Below are 23,251 nucleotides of genomic sequence, written 5' to 3' on the forward strand. Positions count from 1 at the left end.
CTGAACACCCTCTCACCCTTCCAAACTCCTGACTTCTAGTACTGCTTCAGACTTCCAGAGCCCTCCAGTTACAACAGAGTCTTATATAATGTGGCATGATCATGGTGTGACTATACCATTAACATTTGCCATGTAACATACCTTCATCAAGGGAATGTCTATCATAACATACGTAAAAGTTCCATCCTCACTTAAGTGTAAGGAATTCCACAAGATATATACACACGGGAGTTGGAATCTTGGGAGTCATCTTAGAATTCTATCACAATGTCTTTGTCAGTTGGGGCTGCTGCAGACTGGGTGACGTAAACAACAAACACTTATTTTGCACAGTTATGGAGGCTGGGAAGTCCAAGATGAAGGTGCCAGCAGATCTGGTTTCTGCTGAAGGCCACCATCTTAGCCTATGGACAGATGCCTTCTCTGTCTGAGAGATCAATCACCATGTGTCTCTTCCTATAAAGACACAGACTCTATTCACAGCAATAGAATCACATCCCAAAGGTCTCATCTCTAAATACAATCACATTGGGAAGTACCCTTTAACATATGAATTTTGGTGGGACACAAACATTCAGTCCATAGCACACAACACGACAATAGAATTCATCAGAAAATCCTCAATATCTAGTTCCTATAAATTATTAAAGAACATAATTGACAGAATTCATCAGAAAATCCTCAATATCTAGTTCCTATAAATTATTAAACAACATAATTGACAGAATTCATCAGAAAATCCTCAATATCTAGTTCCTATAAATTATTAAAGAACATAATTGACATAAATTCATCCTGCCTCTCTTGAAGACTATCAAGAACATTATGAAAAGCAATTTTTACTAAGGGGCAAATAGTTTCAGTGACTTGTATTTTATATGCAAGTATATTTAGAGACAAGTTCTCTCTATTGCCCCAGCTGGAATAGGGCAGTGCAATCCCAGATCACTGTAATCTCTAACTCCTGAGCTCAAGTGATCTCCTGCCTCAGCCTCCCGAGTAGCTAGAACCACAAGTGTGTGTTACCACACTCAGCTAATTTTTCTTTTTTGTAGAAACAGGGGGATCTTGCTTTGTTTCCCAGACATGTCTCAAACTCCCAGCCTCAAGAGATCCACCTGCCTCAACCTCCCAGATTGCATTTATGTATAATAGATATTCCAGCACAGAAATTATTGGCTAGGTCTGTAATCAACTACGTCTACAGAGAAGGAGCAGAAATAATCCATAGTGATGGAGGGGAGGCTTCACAGGTGTTGAAAACAGGATTATCAGAGTGACACACACAGGGGTGACAAGGACAGGGAAAAATGTGCATAGAATGTGAGAATATATTGCTTTGATTCTTTGACTTCCCACAATATATATGTAAACTCACATAAAGTGTAAGTTTGACTTCAATAATTTCATGGAAGTATTTAAAATCAAATTCTGAGCATGGGTAAAAATTTCAAGTTTTGATATGAAAAAATAAAATAAAATGGGAAAATAAAATAAAAGGGAAAAAATGTTTCCAACACATGACTGACAAAAAATTGAGATCTGTTATATCCAAGTGTTTTTTTACTTAAAAATAAAAGAGAAAGAGACAACAATCAGAAAATGGTAATAATGCAAATTCCCAGGAGAGGAAATTAAAATGGCCAACAAGCATACAAAATGGTGCTGAGCCTTGGTAATGGTCAAAAAAATGCAAAATGAAACAAAAAAAAGGTACTACTACTCACCTACTACCTTACACTACTGGTAGAAAGTGAATTGTCATAGGCTTCTGACAAGCAACTAACAGTATTTATTAACATTTTAAAACATGCATGTCCTCAGCAATATCACACTTGGGAATCAATTCCTAGAAATAGAAGTGTATGTAAAGATAGAATGACAAGGCAATTTACTGCAGACTTGTTTGTACAAAAAAAAAGTCTTTAAACATTGTGGATTAACAGAGTAATGACACCACTCCATTTTGAACGGTAAGCAGATCTTTAAAAGAACAGATTATATCTTAAAATCTGGAGGGATAAATATAGTTCACTAAGTACATAAGGCAAGGAACAAAGTAATGTGTATGTATGACTCAATTTCTGTGAAGAAAAAACAAACCAAATAAAAATTCCCATTTATCAATGCAGAGGTCTGTGTGAGCATGAAGAAGGATGTAGAAATATACAAAACACCCTGTTTATCTCAGAAACTCGAGTTTGAAAACAGTGAAGGAATTAAGGTTTATCAATACTATTAGGATTTACTTGCTGTAAGATATGTGATTCTATTTCTTTATTGCTTTATAAAGGATCTGTATAGAAATGAGATAAAGATTTCAGCCACCAACATTCGTATGTCATTGTGAAATAACTTAAAGGTACTATAATTCCTATTTTCATTATTTTTTTAAAAGAACTTCGAGCTGACTCATTGTCAAAATAATATAAACTATTCTCTGCCATCTCTAACACTTTAGGAGGACTTCCAAAAGCTCTTTATCCATGTTTCATATTACTTACTGGATCATATAGGAATCTAAGATTATATAAGGCAGATAGACAAGGCTGGAAATTAGAAAGAAAAAAATTCTCACAGGCCTTAACAGAAAATATTTAGAGCTAAGAAGCATGAGATTATTAAAGTATCCAATAGAGATTTGTCTATAGTCTTACAAGAGTAATGTGAGCAAACTTTTGGAGTTACGTGGGTAGTCCTGGATTGTGCCTTTCTCCCGAGTGGCTTACATTTGGTTGTTCAGTTGTGCCCCTGGACGCCAGAATGCTGGCAGCTAGCCATGTGTCTTCTACACAGACACTTGGAAAACATTGCTATGAAAACTGACCAGCCCAAGAGGAAACACCTAACCAGGCTGACATTGCAGACTGCACAGCAGTAAAGCCCACCAGACAATTCCATAGCCAATCTCAAGGTATACAGATGGCATCCACATGTCCGGAGCTTCCCAAAGCTGTTAGTGCTCCATTCTTCAATAGAACAGACAAGCAAGAATCATCAGGCATCTGAGGTGACGCCAGCTTTCTAACGTGAAAGATAACAAAGCAAAGAGAAAAGAAATTAGAAGAAATAATGCATAAAATGGAAAAATAAAAAATCTTCTTTAAAGGTGTCTTTAATATCTCCAAGGAGAAAAGAAGATACTGTATGTGTGCATTAAGGAGATGGTGCCATTAAAAAAAATCCCTTGGGAACTAAGAAGTATCATAGCAGGAGGGGAAATGCAATGGAAACATAAAAGATCTCGATAAATATATCCCCCAGTGCACCTTTCCTCCAGAAGATACCTCACAAAGTGCCCCTCAAACTGGAAAATTAATTTAAGGAAAGACATGGCATCTGGGAAGCGGATGCTCTCATCCGGGAGAGAAGGAAGGGATTCCCCAGATGAGGGTGGGGAGGCGCGAGGATGGCAGGCGTGGCCAGATGCAGAGCACCCCCTGCCCACAGTGGACTAAGCCAAAGCATCCAGAGAGACACTTGGCTGCGAATAAGATTTCCAGAGACTGTTCCAACCCTTGCTTGAAAAGAGCTTGTGTCTCAAGCAAGCAGAGATTGAAGCAGAGTTGACATGTCCTGGAAAGTTCTGCTACAAAAGTCAACAAGTGGCTTCAAGGCTGACAAAGACACTGAAGAAAAACATTCGTCTATAAAATGGAAATAATAGTACCATAGAGTTATTGTGCGGTTTAAGTGAGTTTATGGAAGTAAAGCACTTAGAATGGTACCTGGCTATCCGGAAAGTATCTGGCCATTCTTAATATAACAAGAACGGTCACACACCAGGATACTTTCCAGACAGCCCTAGTATACTAAGGGTGGCGAGGATATTAACTATCATCATCATCATTATTAGGCAGGTTATTAAACTCTGGAGTTAAGCTTCCTGGCATCCTGGCTCTAGCACTAGTGGTGTTGCCTGGGGAAACCTATGTAAACTCTCTAAGCCTCAGTGTCTTCATCTGTAAAATGTGCACGGCAGGGGTATCCACCTCAGAGTTAATTCTAAAAATTGAATTAAATGAGACAATGTATGCACAGCACCTAGCAAAGTAGGCACTCCATAAATGATAAATATTGATGATAATAATTTGTTTTTTTTAATGGAAAATAATACTTTTAAGTTTTGAAAAGGAGAAAATTCTCTACCACTAAAGATCCCTTTTTCATTTTCAGGTACCTTTATATTGTGACAGCCATGGCATGTTTTCACTTTGCATTGTCTCAGTAAACGTTTGGTATTTCCAGATCATCTCAGTGAGTATATTTTCAGCATCTGCAAAGCACATTGCCAGAATAATTCAAAATAAATCACCAAAGTGTCTGTGAGACATTATGATGGTTTGTAGTTTGGCTCTAACAGAAAAAAAACTTGGATAAACATGTTTGTTATTTTGGATTTTGGCTTCTTAGATTATTTCCCAAGTCCTTTCGCAAGACAAGTGTCAACAAACTCGCTGTTCCCTCACACGTGGTCCCCGTGGCAGCAACCCAGCCCCCACGGTCACACGGCTGGCCAGCACCTACCTCCCTCACCATCTTTGGCTTCAAAATCAAAATCAAAATGAAATGCTAATTGAATAGTAATTGATGGTTTTTAATGTATTTTCAAAAATTATTCTAGCAACTTAAAATCTATTCCATTCTAAATAAAATACTCTATTTATTCTAACTTTCTATTTATTTTTCTTTTTGGAGACATAGTCCATGCTTTGTTGCATGGACCTGAGTGCAGTGGCGTGATCATAGCTCACAGCAATCTCAAATCCTGGGCTGACCTTCTGTCTCCGCCTCCCAGTAGCTGGGACTACAGGTGCACACTATCACAGTCAGCTAGTTTTTCTTTTCTTTTTTTTTTTTGTTTTTTCTTTTGAAGAGACAAGATCTCACTATGTCGCTCAAGCTGATCTTGAACTCCTGACCTCCAGGGATTCTCTCACCTTGGCCTACCAAAGTGCTAGGTTTACAGGCATGAGCCACCACAGTTGGCCCTATAGAATATTTATCTATTCTATTCTAAAGTTCTATTGACTGCTGCTGAATTCCCTCTCCCAATCTTCGTTTTGCACTTCATTCTTCAACATGCTTTAAAGTTTTCAGACTATTTATGCACATATGTGGTTTTATAATTTTTCTTTCTAGAAATCTTTAGAATAATATTAATCTCACCATTTTGCCAAGTCAGTTAACCCAAAAAATGAATTTAGAATGAGGATAATTCTGGCAGTTACAATAACCTTTCTTAGGCCATGTAAATTATGAAGGCTCTCGAGAAAAAGGAGATAGTTTGATCCCTTGCAGAGATGCTGGTCTTTCCCTCAGAGGCTCTGTATAGTTATATTAGAGATGCCAGCCCCGTCTTTCCTATTAATCTGTGGTAATTTGTTATATCAGCAATGGAAAATTAATACACTCCTGTTGCAAACATGACACGTCAGGCCTGTGGGTAGGCAGGACTTCCTCTCAGACCACAGCCTGGAAATATTCTCCAATTTTAACAACCCAAAATATTAGACAGGGTCCATCTAAATAATACAAGATGATCTCCCCATCTCAAAATCTTTAGCTTAATCATATGTACAGTATCTCTTTCGCCATATAAAGCAACATATTCATAGGTTCCAGGGATTAGGAGTGGACGTCTTTGGGGGTCATTATTCTGTCTACCACATGGGCAATCCCTGACCTAACCTGAGCCAAGCACTTGATCTGAATTTAGAAGCTCATACTTAAATGGAAATGTAATATAGAATTTGGCTGCCTTAGAGCGAGAGAGGAGAGGAAAGCAGAGGGAAGTGATGCCCTGTGGCCCTTACAGACGGACAGGTTTACCTTTGAATATTCCAGATGTTCCAGGCCGGCCATGGCCCTCTGACCCTAGATTGCTGATACACTTGGCTAGCTATATTTCTGGAAAGTGGGGCAAAGAGTAAGAGCACAGTGCTTATTAGATTGTATTAGGAAGGATTTTCTGACTCCATGGACTTTGTCCCAGTGCATTTTTGTGGTTCATGGAGCCATGTGTTCATGAAGTGATGGGAGCTTATAAGTGAATACCAGCGTTCCAAATGTATCTGGGCCCTAAAAACAAGGTGACAGTGACTACAATTCCCTCCAATGCTAGGTCCGCAGGTGTGGGAGAGAAGCAAAACGTATGCTATTGATTCCGTCTATACCTCTCAATTCCAACTCATCTTTCTTGACTAATCTTAATAAAATATCTTTCCTCTGAGGCTTCTCTGACTCTCAAAGTAGAAGTCACTCCTTCAATTTGGTCAATAAATACACAAGCACTCACTCTGAGCCAGGCATTAAGTGCTGAGAATACACAAGGGAAAGACAGGGTGGTGTCTTCCTCCTCTGAATCCACTCTCAACTCTCTCCTGCACCAGCCACTTCCCACCTCACATGAGGGTTCTCCGCCTTGTCCACTTGACCACCAACCCCACTGCTAATCTGTAATCCCTTAAAGTGGAGTCACTGAATCTCATGGATTATGAGATTCCTCACAGGTAGCACGATACCTGTCCTAACAAAAATGAGCATAGGGATTCAGTAACCATTTCTTAAACACCTACTGTCTACATGGTACTATAAATAAAATTTAAGAAGGCCCCTGACTAGAAATTTCTGATAGAATCTGAAAGTCTGGTCTCTACACTAAATGCATAGAACAATGACAGAGAAAAGGTCCCAAATATCACAGGGGGGACGCTGGTGCTAAAGGGACGCAAAGAAGGGAAGGATAATTCTGATATGCAGCCAATATATTTCCACGAGGGGGCCTGTCCTGGGTCTCAAAGTTTGGGCAGGATCTGAATGGGTCACAGGGAAAAAAAGAGGAGACAGAGCATGATGAGCAAGGGCTGGAGAGGGGAACAGACGTCTGTTTGGGGGCAACAGCGACAAGAGCTCTCAAAGAACGTGGCCCTGCACTGCGACAGGGAGCGGCAGAGTGAAGAAGAAGGTAAAAGCCAGATCGTGGACCCCTGTGAAGGCAGGCATCAGATCTGGGACTTTCTGCTTTCCTTCTTACCTTTCCAGACTGAAGCCGTGGGATCTCCCCTTGCCGCTCTGCTGGGTGGAGGCTTCTCAGCCCTGGTGTCAGGCTCAGTGACTCATAATTAAAGCTTCCTGACACAGCCATGAGCTAGTCAGGAAACTGTTCCCTTGGCAAATCTGGAGAAATATGTCCCTTAAGGTAACTTGTCCATGTTGACAGACTACAGCTAAGTAAATAGCTCACTGCACAATCTTATGACGCCTCCAAGTGTGGATAAAAGAAAAATCAAACTCCTATTCTCTGAGAGCCATACATATACTAGTTACATTGAACAAAGGACAATGGAAATGATCCAATGAGGATTTTCTTGATGTTATGAGATTATTTAAAATCTACCCCAAATGCCTGCTCCTCCACCATGCCTCCTCTACGTCCTTCATTCGGAAGGACTGTGTCCTTCCTTCTCGGCTCCCAAAGCACTAACTTATCCCTGTGACAGGTACTGCCCAGATACGCTGATATGCAGGCGTGGTTGCCTGTGTGCCTTTTCCCCATAGACTACGAGCTCCATTGTATGAACAATAACTGTAGCTAGTATTTATTGAGGCTTCTCCTACCTGCCAAGTTCATGATAGTTGCTTTACATGGCTTATTTCACTTATTCACCAAACAGCCCTGGAAACCGGTACTTATCCTCATCTTACAAATAATAAAGCCAAGACAAAGAACAGTTAAATATTAAGTCCAAGTTCACACAGCTAGTAAGAAATGGTGTCTGCCTGATCCCAAAGGCCATGCCATAACCACTGGTCCACACTGCCTCTGGGCATGGGTGGAAGTCATCTCTTATTCAACCCTGCCACCCACTGGACCCAGATTATTATCTCCCTATAGGCAGATGCTCAGTCAACATCGACTAGTATTGCACGGAGCAGAAATGCCAAGGGTGGTGACACCTTTGCTGTGACTAATTGGGTGTTTGATTCCCTGCTGTGAAGAGGAGAGTCCTGGACCAGATACATTCCTCTGGTTCCTCGCTCCCTCTGTGCTGCTTCCTCAGTCCTCCTCCCTCCTAACTGCACCATGTGGGTTCAAGGTTGGAGCTTAGTGCACAGAAAGGGAAAACAGAACTCTCACTGAGAGAGGGAATCATGGAATTCGAGAGAGCGAGGGAGTTTAACACTTGTTCATATGTGTAGGGAAATATTTAACCTAATAAAACAAAATGTTATCTGAAATTAGCACATCACAAAGTCAAGGTTTTGAGTAGTAGTTCAGTGCCCTTTTTTCTCATTTGACTGATCTAAGCATAATTTGATGGGTGTGGCTTAAAGACACATGTGATCACATGTGGAACTGGGCATTACTCAAGGAAACACGATATCTGTGCACTATATATATATGCACTGAGCCAGGGAAGAAGTCCACAAGAACTCATCAGTCTCCTGGTCTGCACAGAAGACAGCAACAACATGAGCACAGCAGGAAAAGTAAGCAAAAAGCCATTACTGGTGGAAATATATTCTCATTAATATAATAAATAAGGGGATACAGTATTTGATGACTTATTTAAAATTCATATCTAAATTAGAAATAGTACACTGAATATAATAAACAATATATGCTACAATTTATACTGTCTACTGAATTACAATGGAGATAAGCTATCCTAAATAATTTTAGCAAGAATGTATATAACTGGTATCTAAGTCTTTATTTTCTCCATTAAATAAATTTGTAGTAAAGTGATAGTATATTCCAAGCTAATCATAAATAATTTGTAATTCTAAAGTCAAAAAAAACCTTAGTCAAGAAGTTATTTTATTCAGAGAAATGTGAGTTGTAAAAATAAGAAGTTATGTTTATATTAAGAAATCCTAGGCCGGCGAGGTGGCTCACACCTGTAATCCTAGCACTCTGGGAGGCTGAAGTGGAAGGATTGTTTGGGCTCAGGAGTTCGAGACCAGCCTGAGCAAGAGTGAGACCCTGTCTCTACTAAAAATAGAAAAATCAGCCACGTTTTGTGACACAGGCCTCTAGTCCCAGCTACTCAGGAAGCTGAGGCAGGAGAATCCCTTGAGCCTAGGAGTTTGAGGTTGCAATGATCTATGATGATGCCACTGCACTCCACACAGGGTGACAGAATGAGACTCTGTCTCAAAAATAAAAGAAGAAAAGAAACCATAATTTAAAGGTGTTATTCTTTATAATCACATTCTTTTTATGAAAACCAGAAAGTTACAGAAAGTTAAAGTTACCAGAAAGTTATCTGACAAACGTTTTGTGAGAAGAATTTAATTCAGAAGACTGAAATAGCCTTCTAATCTTACTATAAAATATCTTAAAAATACATATAGCATTAGAATCATCAAGGTTAGGCATACAAACTGCACAGCACTAGATTCATCAAGCATAAGCAGGACAGCATCAGCATGCAAATTCTGGGGTCTCTTATGGCACATGTTAGGCAATTTCCACAGAAATCCTACAGAACAATATCTTCTACATATAAAAATCAGTATGATTTTACAGAAAATTAATACTAATACAATTTGAATCACTTATTAGAGCTAGGAACTCAGGTTCTAAGCCTTCCAGAAATTTATACTTATTTCTTCAATGTGTTGATAGGTGAACGGCATGTGGACATTCAATGTAATCAAATCCTGTTTTTAATTGCTTATGTACAAGAGGCTGTGCAATATTTGCAGCATATTTGTTGTGTTAGGAGTGGAGCACACAGTAAAACGTCTTGCTAGGCTCTCAATTTAAAGGCTCTGACGTTTGTATACACACACACTGTCTGACAAAACAGGCGCATGGCAATAAGATTGGTTGGATGAGTGGACAATTGTCGGTGTTCTTATTCCACTTTATTTTCATTGGTTACTGATTAGTATTTGCCTTCTAAAGGAAAAATAATTGGGAGAAAAATTAAATTTACCAAAACTCAGCTTAAGCTAAATAATGTGTTCATTAAGGAAAAGTGAGCTATAAACCAATCATATTAATGAAAATAATAAATAATGAAACAAGCAATTGATCCTCCTCTCTCAAGCGCAGTGTTAATAATTCAGCATTTTGATAGCTTTCCATTTATGTTTGTCCTGCCTGCATTTTATTTTCCTGACTGCTACATGGTGAAAGCACCAACATCTACTTCATAAGGTGGTTATGAGAATTTAATAAATTAATGCTGTAAAGCACTTAGAAAAGTACCTGGAACACAGAAATAAGTCGATAAATGTTAGTCACCACCATTACTGCTGTTCTTATTAAACTTTTTGCTGACTTTTAACTACCATGGGGTACCAAAAAGGTAAGGCTGGATTGATCTTAATTCCCTAGACAGCCAGCTTTGGGACTTTGGGAAAATGATTCAATCCAAGTCAATTAATCCTCAATCTTTTCATCTGGAAAATAAAGCCAATGTTCAATACTACTATCCTGGCAGCGCCTTGTCAGGTCTAAAGACACAGCCTGGCTCTCCCCCCAGCAGGGCCACATGTGCCTGTCACATCACAGGCAGCTGACAATCAGGACCTTCCTGCTACTAGGATGCTGTTTCCAAGAATTCTTATTTATTTATTTTGGCATTGACCATGTTGATCACCCTGCAAAGTGGAAGGATTTGACAAATAATGAAAATGAATTCTCAGAGCAATAAATTTCTATTGAATTTACAATTATGTCAATTCTCACTAGAAGGAGCTCTGTTAACTGCACACATTTTACACCAATGAAAATAGATTTTATGACACATTCCCACGCACTGAAAATATGTGTTCAACTTTCATTTTTAAGAGCATCTATGAATAACCTATGCTAGCTGAAATTAAAACACACAGTTCTCCAGTTTTAAAATATATGTGTGTGTGAGTGAGTGTATATAAACATACACACACACCCCACTAGCTCTAACCTCTGTAATTTTTGGCCCCAATCTAATTTGGAAAGAGCCTCTACACATAAATTATATAACCAAACAGGCTGCCAAAGCTAAGTTTCCAATGAATGATGCAAACAAGTAGTATACTGGTGTGGGAAGAGAAATTGGAGGAGAAAAGGCAAGTAGAAAAAGAGTTGTCATCCCAGGGCCAGGGGCAAGGAAGTATGTAACTGTCATTACAAAGATAGATCCTTTGTCCTAAGCAGAAAATGGAGCAAGGAAGTAATGGATTGATGTGAACAGACACTGGCTCTGTCGGGAAAATAATAGTGATTTGGAACTTTATGTAAAAGCCAACAGTTGTTTGTAAACAACAGATTTTAGGACAGGGTTAGGAAATATCGGGATTAAGCAATTTGTGGAAAAAACAACAACATGGGGATGGCCTCAAATAATATATTCTCTTATATCTCAGTGTCTTATTACAGTTAATTCTGTTTCTCTTTCCTATGGTATTGTTTTTATACTTTTTTAAAAAGACAGTTTTATTCTCTTTGTAAACCAGAAGTGCTCATGTCCATGAAGCACTTGCTAGCTACCACATATGGGCTAGATGTTCCATGTACAAAGATGAAGAAACCCAATCCATGACCTCAAGAGTGGGGACAAACTGGTGTCATCATTTTGTTTCATTTTCCAGGTGATAAAATGCAAAGCCGCTGTGCTATGGGAGCTAAACAAACCTTTTTCCATTGAGGAAGTGGAGGTTGCACCCCCTAAGGCTTACGAAGTTCGTGTTAAGGTAAAACATTTTTTCCACTTCTATTTAATTTTAGCTTTAAAAAAAATACAGAAAATATTACAAATGGAAAAGAACAGAAATCCAATAAGAGATACCTTTTACAATCCAGACAATGAAATTACATTTTTTGCCAAGGAGAGATGTAATATGAATTGTTAAATTTTTTAAAAGTGACCAAAAATTATATACAGTATAATAAAATCCCAGTAAAATAAAAACCAATGTGTATGTCTGTATATTTAAAAAATGCAAAGGGATATATTATGATTTCAAATCAATTAGCATTAGACACTTTCTTGTGGTTAATCTGCAATTTCTACTTCTATATAAAATGCATTTTGTATTATATAAGACAAATATTTTAGGACCAATTATTTCACAGAATATTCTAAATTTTTTAAGTCAGGAAAGAAAAGTAGGGAACAGTTTCAAACTGCATAGCCTTGCTTGGGGATAAACTGCATCTTTTGTATTTGGAAAGAGTAGGGATTATTAGCAAAATCCTTAAAAAGGTTTTAAAAGCACAGTTTCAGAAAATTGGGTATGTTAACTCCATCTGAGGGTCATAATCTTTCTGAATCTGACCATCTTCCCTTTCCTCTGCAGATGGTGGCCGTAGGAATCTGCCGCACGGATGACCATGTGGTCAGCGGCACCATGGTGCTCCCTCTGCCTGTGATCGCAGGGCATGAGTCCGCTGGCATCGTGGAGAGCATTGGAGAAGGGGTGACCACAGTCAAACCAGGTACAGAAGTCACACTCAGGGGATGTCCCTTGGCTCATGACCCCAAGACCATCCAGCCTGGGGGAAACTGAGGCAAAGGGAGATGGAGGATCTTGCACAAGGTCACAGCCCAGCTGGGCCCTGAAGTGTTCCCTGCTCCCTCCCTCTCTGCCTGACCCGGGCTCGTGGCCATCCGAGCACTCATGTATCCTCCCCTTCAGCGCATTTATTGAGCACCTATTGATACAAGGTGCCAAACACAGGTTAGAGCACAGGGACAAGAGAGATCACAGGAGACACAGCGCCTGCCACTGTCGAGTCCATCACCAGTAACCCCAGTCCAGTGCTACAGGCACTGTCTTCTGCCAGGGCCCAAACAGAACGAGCAGGGGGACGAGGGAATCACGCCAGCTCGGCCCGAGTCTCTAGGGCAGCGTGTGGAATCTGCTCTGTGCGGAGTGCACACGGGGCTGGGTGGCCACAGCAGAATCAGCACGGTCTTGGCTTAGGTGAGACACGTGACAACCGTCACCAGTTTCCTCTTCCCACCGAGCCTCTCTTCTTCCCCAGGGAATGAATGACACAGACGAAATGAAGGAACATAGCAGAAGGCACCTCGCCACCAACAGTCTGTTGTATTACCTTTAGCCATGACTAAATGTGACTGCTTACAAATTATAAATTATTTTATCTTTAATATTTATTTGCCTTAATTTTATTATGTAGTGATATAAATATTTTCACAGGGAAAGGGTGACTAAATAGAAAATTTTCATATCACCATTCCCACATAACGTTTATCTATAAAATGTGGTGGGCCAGCCATTTTTCTTGGTCTTATGGGATAAGTAGAATACATGATTATAAATAAAAATTATGTTTAATCCTAAAAATCCCTTTAGCCAATATATTTGACCTTCCACCCTATCAAATACTTAAAGAAACTGTGAACAGCAAATAATAAAACGAACGGTGAAGTTTGAGCTTCTTCTCTTCGTATTTTCTATAGCCAGAAATAAATTAATAATAAAATGACACCCTTTCTTTACACCCCTTCTCCTTTCACCATAGCAGAAAAAAGAGATAATTCATAAATTATCAACCAAAAACATTTGAAAGTCAGCTCTTCTCCTGAAAGAATGTGCCTAACTCATTGTTAAGGGTTGAGGTTTTCAGGGGGATATCTTACATTCATTTTTGTTCTATTTTTGTTAGTTTTCCTCAAAACAAAATTAACATTTTTTAAAAAGCATTCCCTACATATTAAAGTTAAGCCCACTCATTTTGAAAAGTCAAGAATCAGTTATCCAAATTCTCATTTTTATTTTAACTCAAATTATTACAAAATATCACCTCTCCCCAACATCCGGCGGAACTATGGCAGCCCACTTTCAACTGAAAATGTTATTGATACAGTGATTCAATATGAATATTGAATATTTAATTAGTTAAGGATTAAGTGAGATGATGTGTGTAAGCCCCCAGGACAAATCAGGACACTCAATAAAAGTTAAATATACACAGAAATAACTTGTAAAATCCATTTTGTTTCCACATTTACATTTCCTCTTCGAGAATCTTCAGGCACATGGAACCCAAACCAACTCCAATGCTGGCAGGCAAGGACCAGTGACACAGTAGTGACTGGACTCTAGTTCATGGGTTTACATGTCAAAGACACAAACTATATATATATATATATATATATATATATATATATATATATATATATGGTACCGTTTCATCATCACATGATTCTCTGGCAACCTATGAAATGGTTAATTCATTTTTCATTATATATATATATGTGTGTGTATATATATATATATATGCTTTAAGTTCTTATATATATATATAAGCTTTAAGTTCTTCCTCTGGAAATTTCACAAGAATCTGTTTTATCCCCCTCCAGGTGATAAAGTCATCCCACTCTTTACTCCTCAGTGTGGAAAATGCAGAATCTGTAAACACCCTGAAAGCAACTTCTGCTTAAAGAACGAGTAGGTTTTTGCTCTTCTCTTTGCCCAGCCCTTGAGTTTGCACATAGTCATGCTCCCCTCTCACGCCCCGGTGTGTCTGTGTCGCACTGAGCAGTCTGGGCAAGCCTCGGGGGACCATGCAGGACGGCACCACCAGGTTCACCTGCAGGGGGAAACCAGTCCACCACTTCCTCGGCATCAGCACCTTCTCCCAGTACACTGTGATGGATGAGAACTCCGTGGCCAAGATCGATGCAGCTTCACCACTGGAGAAAGTTTGCCTCATTGGCTGTGGATTCTCAACTGGTTATGGGTCTGCAGTGAAAATTGCCAAGGTAGGCGCGCCAGTGGGCAGTAAGACCACTTACACTCAGATTGGCAGGAGCCACAAAGGAAGCAATTTCTCACAAGAGTCACAGATTATTTTCATAGTTGTGCAGTGTTGATGAAGCAGACAAATGGCCCCAGAAGAAAGAGAGCATGTCTTTAAAAATTTCAACTGTTAATCATAGATAAAACCCTGTTCATACTTGGTTAGGAAAAACTAAAGATTTCATTTGCAATAATTATTCTTCTTTATTTTTCCTTTTTGGGATTATTAAATTTTAGGGTTCAGAGTTCATTTAGTCATTTATTCTACAATTAGAGAGCACCTGGGCATGCATTAGGCACGGGAGGTTCTGAGGCAGCAAAGATAAAGGAAAGGAAGGGTTTGCCTTGCAAGAGCATCGAGTCCATGGATCCCCCGCTCCCACGTTTAGGATCAACAGTAGATTCCCTAGCTTTACCATTTCCACTCACTCTGTGGATTCTTCACAGGGAAGTAATAAAGCTTCGGTGACAGACTTATTCCCCTCGTTGTTGGAGTCATCTGCGTCTCCTTCCCCGCCATGAACACACACACACTCCCCACAAGTGCTCAGTTTCAAGGAGAAATTCTTGAAAGAGGAGCCTTTACTCCTCTTCTCAAATGGCTGAAAATCCAGTAGCGTATCTAGTAGTACTCTTCATTGTTTGAAGCTGATGTCCAGAGACATGCAGCTTGCTGCTGGTGAGCATGAGAGCTAACACTGGAGTATCTTTCTAAAACTCTCCTGCTTAATCTTAAATCACAATAAATAATTGCTAGCACTTTTAAATCACAATCACAAGCCTTGTATTTTTCTGAGTAAGGTTGAAACTGGTCTTCTATCTCATAGTACTTAATAACAGTTGGTGGATGAATGAGTGAATAGACACCTTTAAGGGAATGTACCAATGGATTCCTGGGGACAGGAAGACAATTTTATTCACGCTGAAGGCTGACTATAGAATACTAGGTTTACTAAGTAGCCCGTTAATAATTTAAACAATTTTGCTGGAGTCCCCAGTGCCAGGACTGTGGACTGGTGCCTGTCTGTGGCCTGTTAGGAACAGGGCTACACAGCAGGACCTGGCTCCAGGCCAGCAAGCGAAGCTTCACCTCTATTTACAGCCATTCCCCATCACTCACCACCCCTCCGACCCCCAGGTGGGGAAAAATTATATTCCATGAGACTGGTCCTGCTGAAAAAAGGTTGGGGACTGATGATTTAGACTACATCTTTTCTGTGACTTTTGGACTTAGTACCTTGAGCAGTTGCCTCATTTCTTCTATAGGTGGTCTAAGTGAGTCGACCCAGAGAACAGAAGCTGAGAATACTCATAATCATAGATTTTATTTATTATTAAAATATAGCCCATCTTTTGTTGCATTAGTGTTCATTAGTGTATATAGGGATATACTGGTCATGACTACTGAAAGGTAATGAATCAAGGAGTAAATGGAGGATTTTGCTGGATAATTTTTCAGTCTCCTCGAATAGGCTTTTCCACATATTTCATTTCCACAAGCTGCCCTTGTGCCTGTGTGAGATACGAAAGCTTCCTATCAGTGGCTCTCCGCCATTTAGATTCTCTTCAAGATTGCAGTCACGGACATTTAGAACTCAAAGATCATCCAGTCCCCTTGGACTCACCTGGGGACTAGGTTGTACCTGCAGAGATTCTGATTTAATTGGTAGAGGCTGTGACTTGGGCATTGGGATGTTTTAAAGCTCACCAGATGAGTGTAATATGCAGCAAAGCTTGAGAACCACTGACCTACTTTGACCCCCTCAATTTAAACATGAAACAACTAAAGCTTTTGACAACAGATCGGACATGAGAGCCTGAGTGACTCTTGACAACAGACAAGGCTTGGCACTTTATAAAGCCTAGGCACATTCCAGCAATCATTACTTAATCCATTTTTTCACTTTCTGAATATACAGGTCACCCCGGGCTCTAGCTGTGCTGTGTTTGGCCTGGGAGGTGTTGGCCTGTCTGTCATCATGGGCTGTAAAGCAGCCGGAGCAGCCAGGATCATTGCCGTGGACATCAACAAGAGTAAATTTGCAAAGGCCAAAGAGTTGGGTGCCACTGAATGCATCAACCCTCAAGACCACAAGAAACCCATCCAGGAGGTGATCACAGAAATGACCGATGGAGGTGTGGATTTTTCGTTTGAGGTCGTTGGTCGACTTGACACCACGGTACGTACAATGATATGTGGAAATTTCTGCTTCTGATCTTTTAGGCGGAAGAATATAAATATTATGTATAAAGAATATTTTGTAAATAATGAATGGTAATTTTCCATCTCCCGTTTCTCACCTGGCTTGTTTAATTTATTGTTGAGAAATCTTTCATTCCATCAGCTAAGCAGGCCTGCCTCAAGTAATATTTCTTCCTTAGAAAAGGAAAAGGGTTTGTCTTTTAATTGAACCATTACAGATTTACTTTATTAGTTTTAGGAAAAATATTCAAACTCTAGTAAATATAAATAATACAAATTCTGTTCTCAAATTCATTTTTCCTCCATATTCTTAACAAAAATGGCTTAATAATTGTTTATGTGCTTTAATGTATTCCAATTTTTTTACATATTATATTTTGACCTGAAGTAAAGAGCAATTTTAGGTCAAGAATTATTTCATTAACTGAAAACGTGCCCTAACGAAAATGACTGCTTTAGTGCACCTTATATTTTACCACAGAGAGAACACAGTGCCTAGCACCTATCTTCTGCCCAATATCGATGTGTTGGACTGAACACTTTAAAAAAATCAACAATTTATCAGCCCCCAAATTGGAGGGATACATACCTATCTCATTGCATCGTTTATGGATTGCATGAGATAATGCGGATAAGGGACTTAGCACAGTGCCACCTGTCCTACAGCAAGCTCTCAAGAAATGTCAGCCAGCGTTAGTATTATTGATATGAAATACTATTTCCAATCTTGCAGTGTTTGTACCATCTTTGAAATATACATCCTGTTACTTTCAAATAAGTACAAATATCATCAGCTGCAATGGAAAACACATCTCCAGCTATATTTTACCCACACTGAATCCTCTAGAATCCTGCTGAATAAGTCCACAGAGGCCAACAACTCCCCATTGCTGAGGTTCTCCAGGAAGTCTCAGCAGTGTGGTGAAGGGGAGCAGCACCCTGAAAGTAAAGCCCTTTGCAGTCTTGACCTGGGACAACATGCTGTACAAGCATGGAGATTCAAGAGAATCCAACTTTCTGTAGTTTTCTTCCTTATGCTCTTTTTCTATTGTTTTCCTCCATTTTCTCATGTGGAACTGAATTGCTGCCTTATTTGAAGATACCAAATGCCAGATAGCCACATGTTCTGAGGATATCTGGTTTTCTAGGTGTCATAATCAAAAATCAAAGGACTAATCATTATTTGCCTGGGGGGGATCCTGTACCCTTATCTTACTACAGAACATGTACAAAAGGATGACTAGAAGGGGAAGACTTTGTGGACTGACTTTTGAGGATCCAGAATAATAAGTGTAGTTTAAAATGAAACCAATATGCATTCGGGGGAAGTAAAAAAACAATGCTTAAAACACGTCCATTTTAGAAGTGGACAGTAGAACAGGAATCTATCAAAAAGGCAAAGCATCAAGTAGGAAAGAGACAAATTTTGATGATGTAATCATACCTTGTTCACCATCAAACTATTTGGTTCAATGTACCAGGTTAAATCATCTACTTAATAAATCAATGAAAAATGAATTAACCGATTCATAGGTTGCCTGAGAATCATGTGATAGTGAAACAGTACCATTCCTTAAGGAACCAGAAGGTATGTATGTTTGTAATGCTGTTTGTCTCCTTTTTACTTTCTGAGGAGGAATTAAGTATACACAAATGCATTCATCCAAAAAATATTTTCTGGGCATTTCCTAAAACTACAGCTCTAGCATAGGCACAAAGAAGAAAAAGACATAATCTCTTCCCTCTGCACACTCACAACCTAGCTAAATCCATATGACATCCCACTGGGCATTATCAGTAGAGACTATCAGAGAGTCTGTTGTAAGGATGCTCAGTGTTGATTTTATTCCAGATGGCTGCCCTGTTATGTTGTCACCAGGCGTGTGGCACAACCGTCTCTGTGGGGATACCTCCCGATTCTCAGAACCTCTCGATGAATCCTTTAATACTGTTGACTGGACGCACCTGGAAAGGAGGTGTTTTTGGAGGTATGTAATTACACGTAAAGGCCAAATTGTCATTAACCTCAGAATCTCTCCCTTTTTATAAGTGACAAGCCCAGGTTTCGAAAAGCAAAGCGGTCAAAAATTAATCAAAACTCCTGTTGAATCTTTATTCTCCAAATCAACTAGATGTGGAACTAGGGAAGACAGACGGTCCCAAGACAGAATATCCTCGTGTCCCTTTAAACTAAGACCCCTTTTTATACTCGTGACCCCATAAGACACCAAAATTTCTAATAGGACAGAGACAATATAGAACACATAATTCATGTCTACACTCATCGCCCAAATTGAGACAATTGCTAAATTGCTCCTTGACTTTGGGCGTAATCATCTGCACTAGAATTTCTCTATGAGACAGCTGATGACTAAAGACCCTTCTTTATCTGGCAAGATTTTTAAAAAATCTTTTCTTAAAATCAAAGCACTGCAAAAGGACATCTATAAAAGCACTCTGTATTTCTATAACTTCAGTAATAGCAGTCTGAGGAATGTAGCACTTTTTATAAACTTCATCTTAATCTTATTTGGATAGTCATCTCTCCAATTCTCCTCCTCACCCCTGGCTGAATCTAACAATGGTATTGTTTCTTTTCAGGCTATAAGAGTAAAGACTCTGTCCCCAAACTTGTGGCTGATTTTATGGCTAAGAAGTTTCCATTGGATCCATTAATAACCAATGTTATGCCTTTTGAAAAAATAAATGAAGGATTTGACCTGCTTCGCTCTGGAAAGAGGTAGGTTGTAAGTTGTTCGTTTTTGCTTTTTGTGGTAGGGGGTTGGCTAGCAGAGAATGAAAAAGTAGAACGATGAGAGAAAATGGGAGTGCCTCGGGTTTGCGTTACCAGCTCAGGCTTCCCATGTAGAGCACCGAGACGCTACCGTGGGAGCTGAGAACAGTCGTGTTGCACTTCCTGCTCTGTCGGAGCCAAATTATGTTGGTTACAGCAAAAGGGCAGGATCAGAGCCACTCAGCCTTCTTTGCAAGAGACACTCACCTTTGCCAAAAAAAATACTTGGGTCACACAATCCTAATTACACTATGGAGTCACTGAAGCCTCTGCCTGGACCCCTGAATAAGGCTGACATTTAGGGACTGTAAATTTAAATTATATTCAGGACATGCCCAATACTTTCATATTGGGAGGAAATAGAACTATGTTGGGATTTTCTCTATTCAGACACTACTAGTTTTTCTTTTTTGTTTTTGCAGCTTACAAGGAAATTTTTACAAATGAAAGTTATAAAGGGGAAGGGTGCAAAATGCTATTTTAAATGTTTGTCTTACTTTTCTCTAAAGCTTAGAAAAATAGCCAATTCTATTTCCTACTTCTAACATTTACCCTTTACATCCACCTAGCGAGATGAATTTCGTCGCCTGCATTTAAACAAAGCACAACTAGTAATAGGCAGTTGTATCTAACCCCTGCCTTCTAGCCCCATAGTCCATGGCTTTTCTCCTACCCTACACTTTTTCTTATGAGGTTTTCAACTTCAAACACTATTTCCTGCGCACTCACATAAAATATTATACTAGACACTTCATCCGACAAATATTTTTGAGGAAGGAAAGAAACAAGCAACTTTTTCTTTCCTAGAGCACCAGCTATTCTACTAACTGTCTTATCTGTATTATCTTATGTGATTCCCAAACAATACTGATATGCCAGTTCCGATTTCACTATCTTAGGAGAAACCTGAGACTCAGAGAAGACACATCTAAGCCAAAACCATACAGGTAGTTGAGAGGGGAGTGAAATTCAAAGATCTGGTTGTTAGCAAATCAATTCACATACATATATGGAATACAGTAGTCATCAAAGGTTAGTTATCATCATCATCATCCTCCTCATCATCATTAGGTAGAAGGATGATGGCAAATACAGATGACCAAACCCGGAGAGCAGTTTTGAACAACAAAATAATTCACTAGGTGCATCTATATTTACTTTATGAGAGTGTCATACAATTCAATATGTGTGTTTAAATATAATGAATCCTACCAATAAGCAAAGATCAAAAATTGCAATGCTTGATATTGGTAAGGGTAAGGGGACATGGGCACCTACATGTGCTGCTTTAGGAATATTGTTACATCCTTTGGAAAAGGAATTTGGTAATTTGCATCAGAAACATTGAGAAACCTTAGATCCTTTGTGCCAGCAATTTAATTTCTAGAAAAATATTCCACAGAGGTTATTAAATATTCAAACATATGTATGTGTTTAAGCATGTTTACCTGTTACCTATAACATAAAAGCCTAGAAACATCCTGAAAGTCCAACATTAAATGAATGATTAAATAAATTCCAATTATGTATTAGAAATCCATGAAGCCGTTAAAAGGAATGATTGCATTACATTGGGAGATTCTGGGTTTTTTTAATTTATTTTTTATTTTTTAGATTCTCTTGATGTCATCTTGGTTCAGAAAATAGAGAATACAAATCGTATATATAATATGCTCCCAATTTTTCAACAAGCACAGTAAAAAATGTACCTACGTCTAGGTACATTTTTTTCTAAAGCATTTATCTTTCAGAAGATGGTTTATAGAAAGAGTATAATATGGAATGCCAAGTGTAAATGTTACATTTCTAACCTTTACAAGAATGAAGTCTCTTATAGTTAATACAAAATTACCTTTATTGCTACTTTTAAGAATCCTTAAACATCTCTGCATCAAAGCTCTATTAAATTTTCAGCATAGTTTTAACTTAAAATATCAGTTCCTTCAGGCTAGTGTCTTAGAATTTATACACTTTGTATTTATGCATTTTGGAATGCCAGCACACCATACTGGATGTACAACGTGCACCAAATTACAATTCCTCTAATTCTCAGTTTTTATAATCTCTCAAATGGAAATAATAGGAAAGCCTTCCTTATAGTCTTGTGGTTTAGACTGAGGTTTAAATGAGATAATGCATGAAAAGTATCCACAAAGTTTGTGACAAATCGGAAGAACTTTTTACATGTTATTACTCATTGTTGTTTTATATTCCTTCATTTGACAAGAATATGGGCACTCAAAAATGATTTTTTGAGGATGCTAATATAGAATTGACATCTAAATGACAGTCATGGCCAGGATATTATGAGCAAGCTTAAGATTAGAGAAAACACAAGAGAGAAGAACAACAACAAAAAGATGAACTGTGTTTTCATTTGATTTGACCCAAATAGTTAGGGGTGGGGATGCCATAGCTGGGAGCCCAGACAGGTTTTCACTAAGACACCTCAGATGCTCCCTGGACCCTCTCCAGGAAGAGTGTGAATGTCTCAGTGTTGACACACTGTCTTTTCTGTCCCATTGCAGCATCCGGACCGTCCTGACATTCTGAGACCACACAGATGCCTTCCGCAAGCAGCCTTCAGCCTCCTCCACCCGCACCCTCTGCAGCACCAACGGGGCAATGTCATTGATTCTGATCTTCAGAAATGTTAGCAATGAATCACACACGAGAGCTTCCCAAAGGAAATAGAAATTGATAGGAAATTATTTTTCAAGCAAATGTTTAAAATCCAAGTGAGAGCTAGATAAGATGTTGAATATCAGCTGAGGATGTGGGGCCAGTAAACTTTCCTTCTTAATCATTCTACTTATGTCGCCTTTCCCATTGAGGAAATAAATGTCTTCTGCCTTCTTGCATTTTTTGTGTCTTTTTAACCCACAGTCTTTGAAGCCCGGGGAAGGGCACCCTCCACTCACCCCGAACACACACGGCAGGCTACCGTGCTTGAGGTCTTCTACCTCCACCTCTATTTCCACTGCCTGTATTTTCTTTTTCTATAGAATGTGTCAAGACTCCAGGGCAAAAACTACAGTATGGCCAAAGATACACTCAGGTTTATAAATAGAGAAAATTTAGAACTTCTAAATCCAGAGAATTTCTTACAAATTCAAACAAAATGTCACACATTTTCATACAGTGAAGGGAAGTAACTCTATCCTTTTCATGTTATTCGTTTACCATGAATATATAATTATTCTTTTAATAACAGGTTTCATGCTTCATGTGATTAATGTGAGATTCAGATACTAGTTGGGAAAATTGAACTATTCCTTTAACCATGTTCAAAAATCTATAATTTTTACTTTTGGAAGTGCTTCATTGGCTAGATGGTCTTAGTTAATAATTGCAATCGACTGAAAATGAGTCATAAAGTAATTAAAAATCATATGGTGGCTTGAAGTATAGGGATAGGACAGCAGCAACTATGAGGACAGCATATAAAATGGTAACCAAGAAATGGCACCAACACCTAAAGCAGG

At 39.0% G+C, this 23,251-nt stretch overlaps 1 protein-coding gene across 1 annotated transcript; it reads left to right on the forward strand.

Moving 5' to 3' along the window:
- The first annotated feature begins 8,378 nt into the window (after positions 1-8,378).
- LOC105856576 (alcohol dehydrogenase 1C) lies at positions 8,379-22,627 on the forward strand. The gene is made up of 9 exons (XM_012738418.3): positions 8,379-8,493; positions 11,593-11,694; positions 12,301-12,439; positions 14,331-14,418; positions 14,513-14,732; positions 16,689-16,949; positions 18,825-18,960; positions 19,574-19,712; positions 22,295-22,627. Exons 1-9 carry the CDS (start codon positions 8,476-8,478, stop codon positions 22,317-22,319), a joined length of 1,128 nt encoding a protein of 375 aa, XP_012593872.2. The 5' UTR covers positions 8,379-8,475; the 3' UTR covers positions 22,320-22,627.
- Positions 22,628-23,251: the final 624 nt, after the last annotated feature.

The sequence above is a fragment of the Microcebus murinus genome, chromosome 29, assembly GCF_040939455.1.
Source record: "Microcebus murinus isolate Inina chromosome 29, M.murinus_Inina_mat1.0, whole genome shotgun sequence".
Lineage (NCBI taxonomy): Eukaryota > Metazoa > Chordata > Mammalia > Primates > Cheirogaleidae > Microcebus > Microcebus murinus.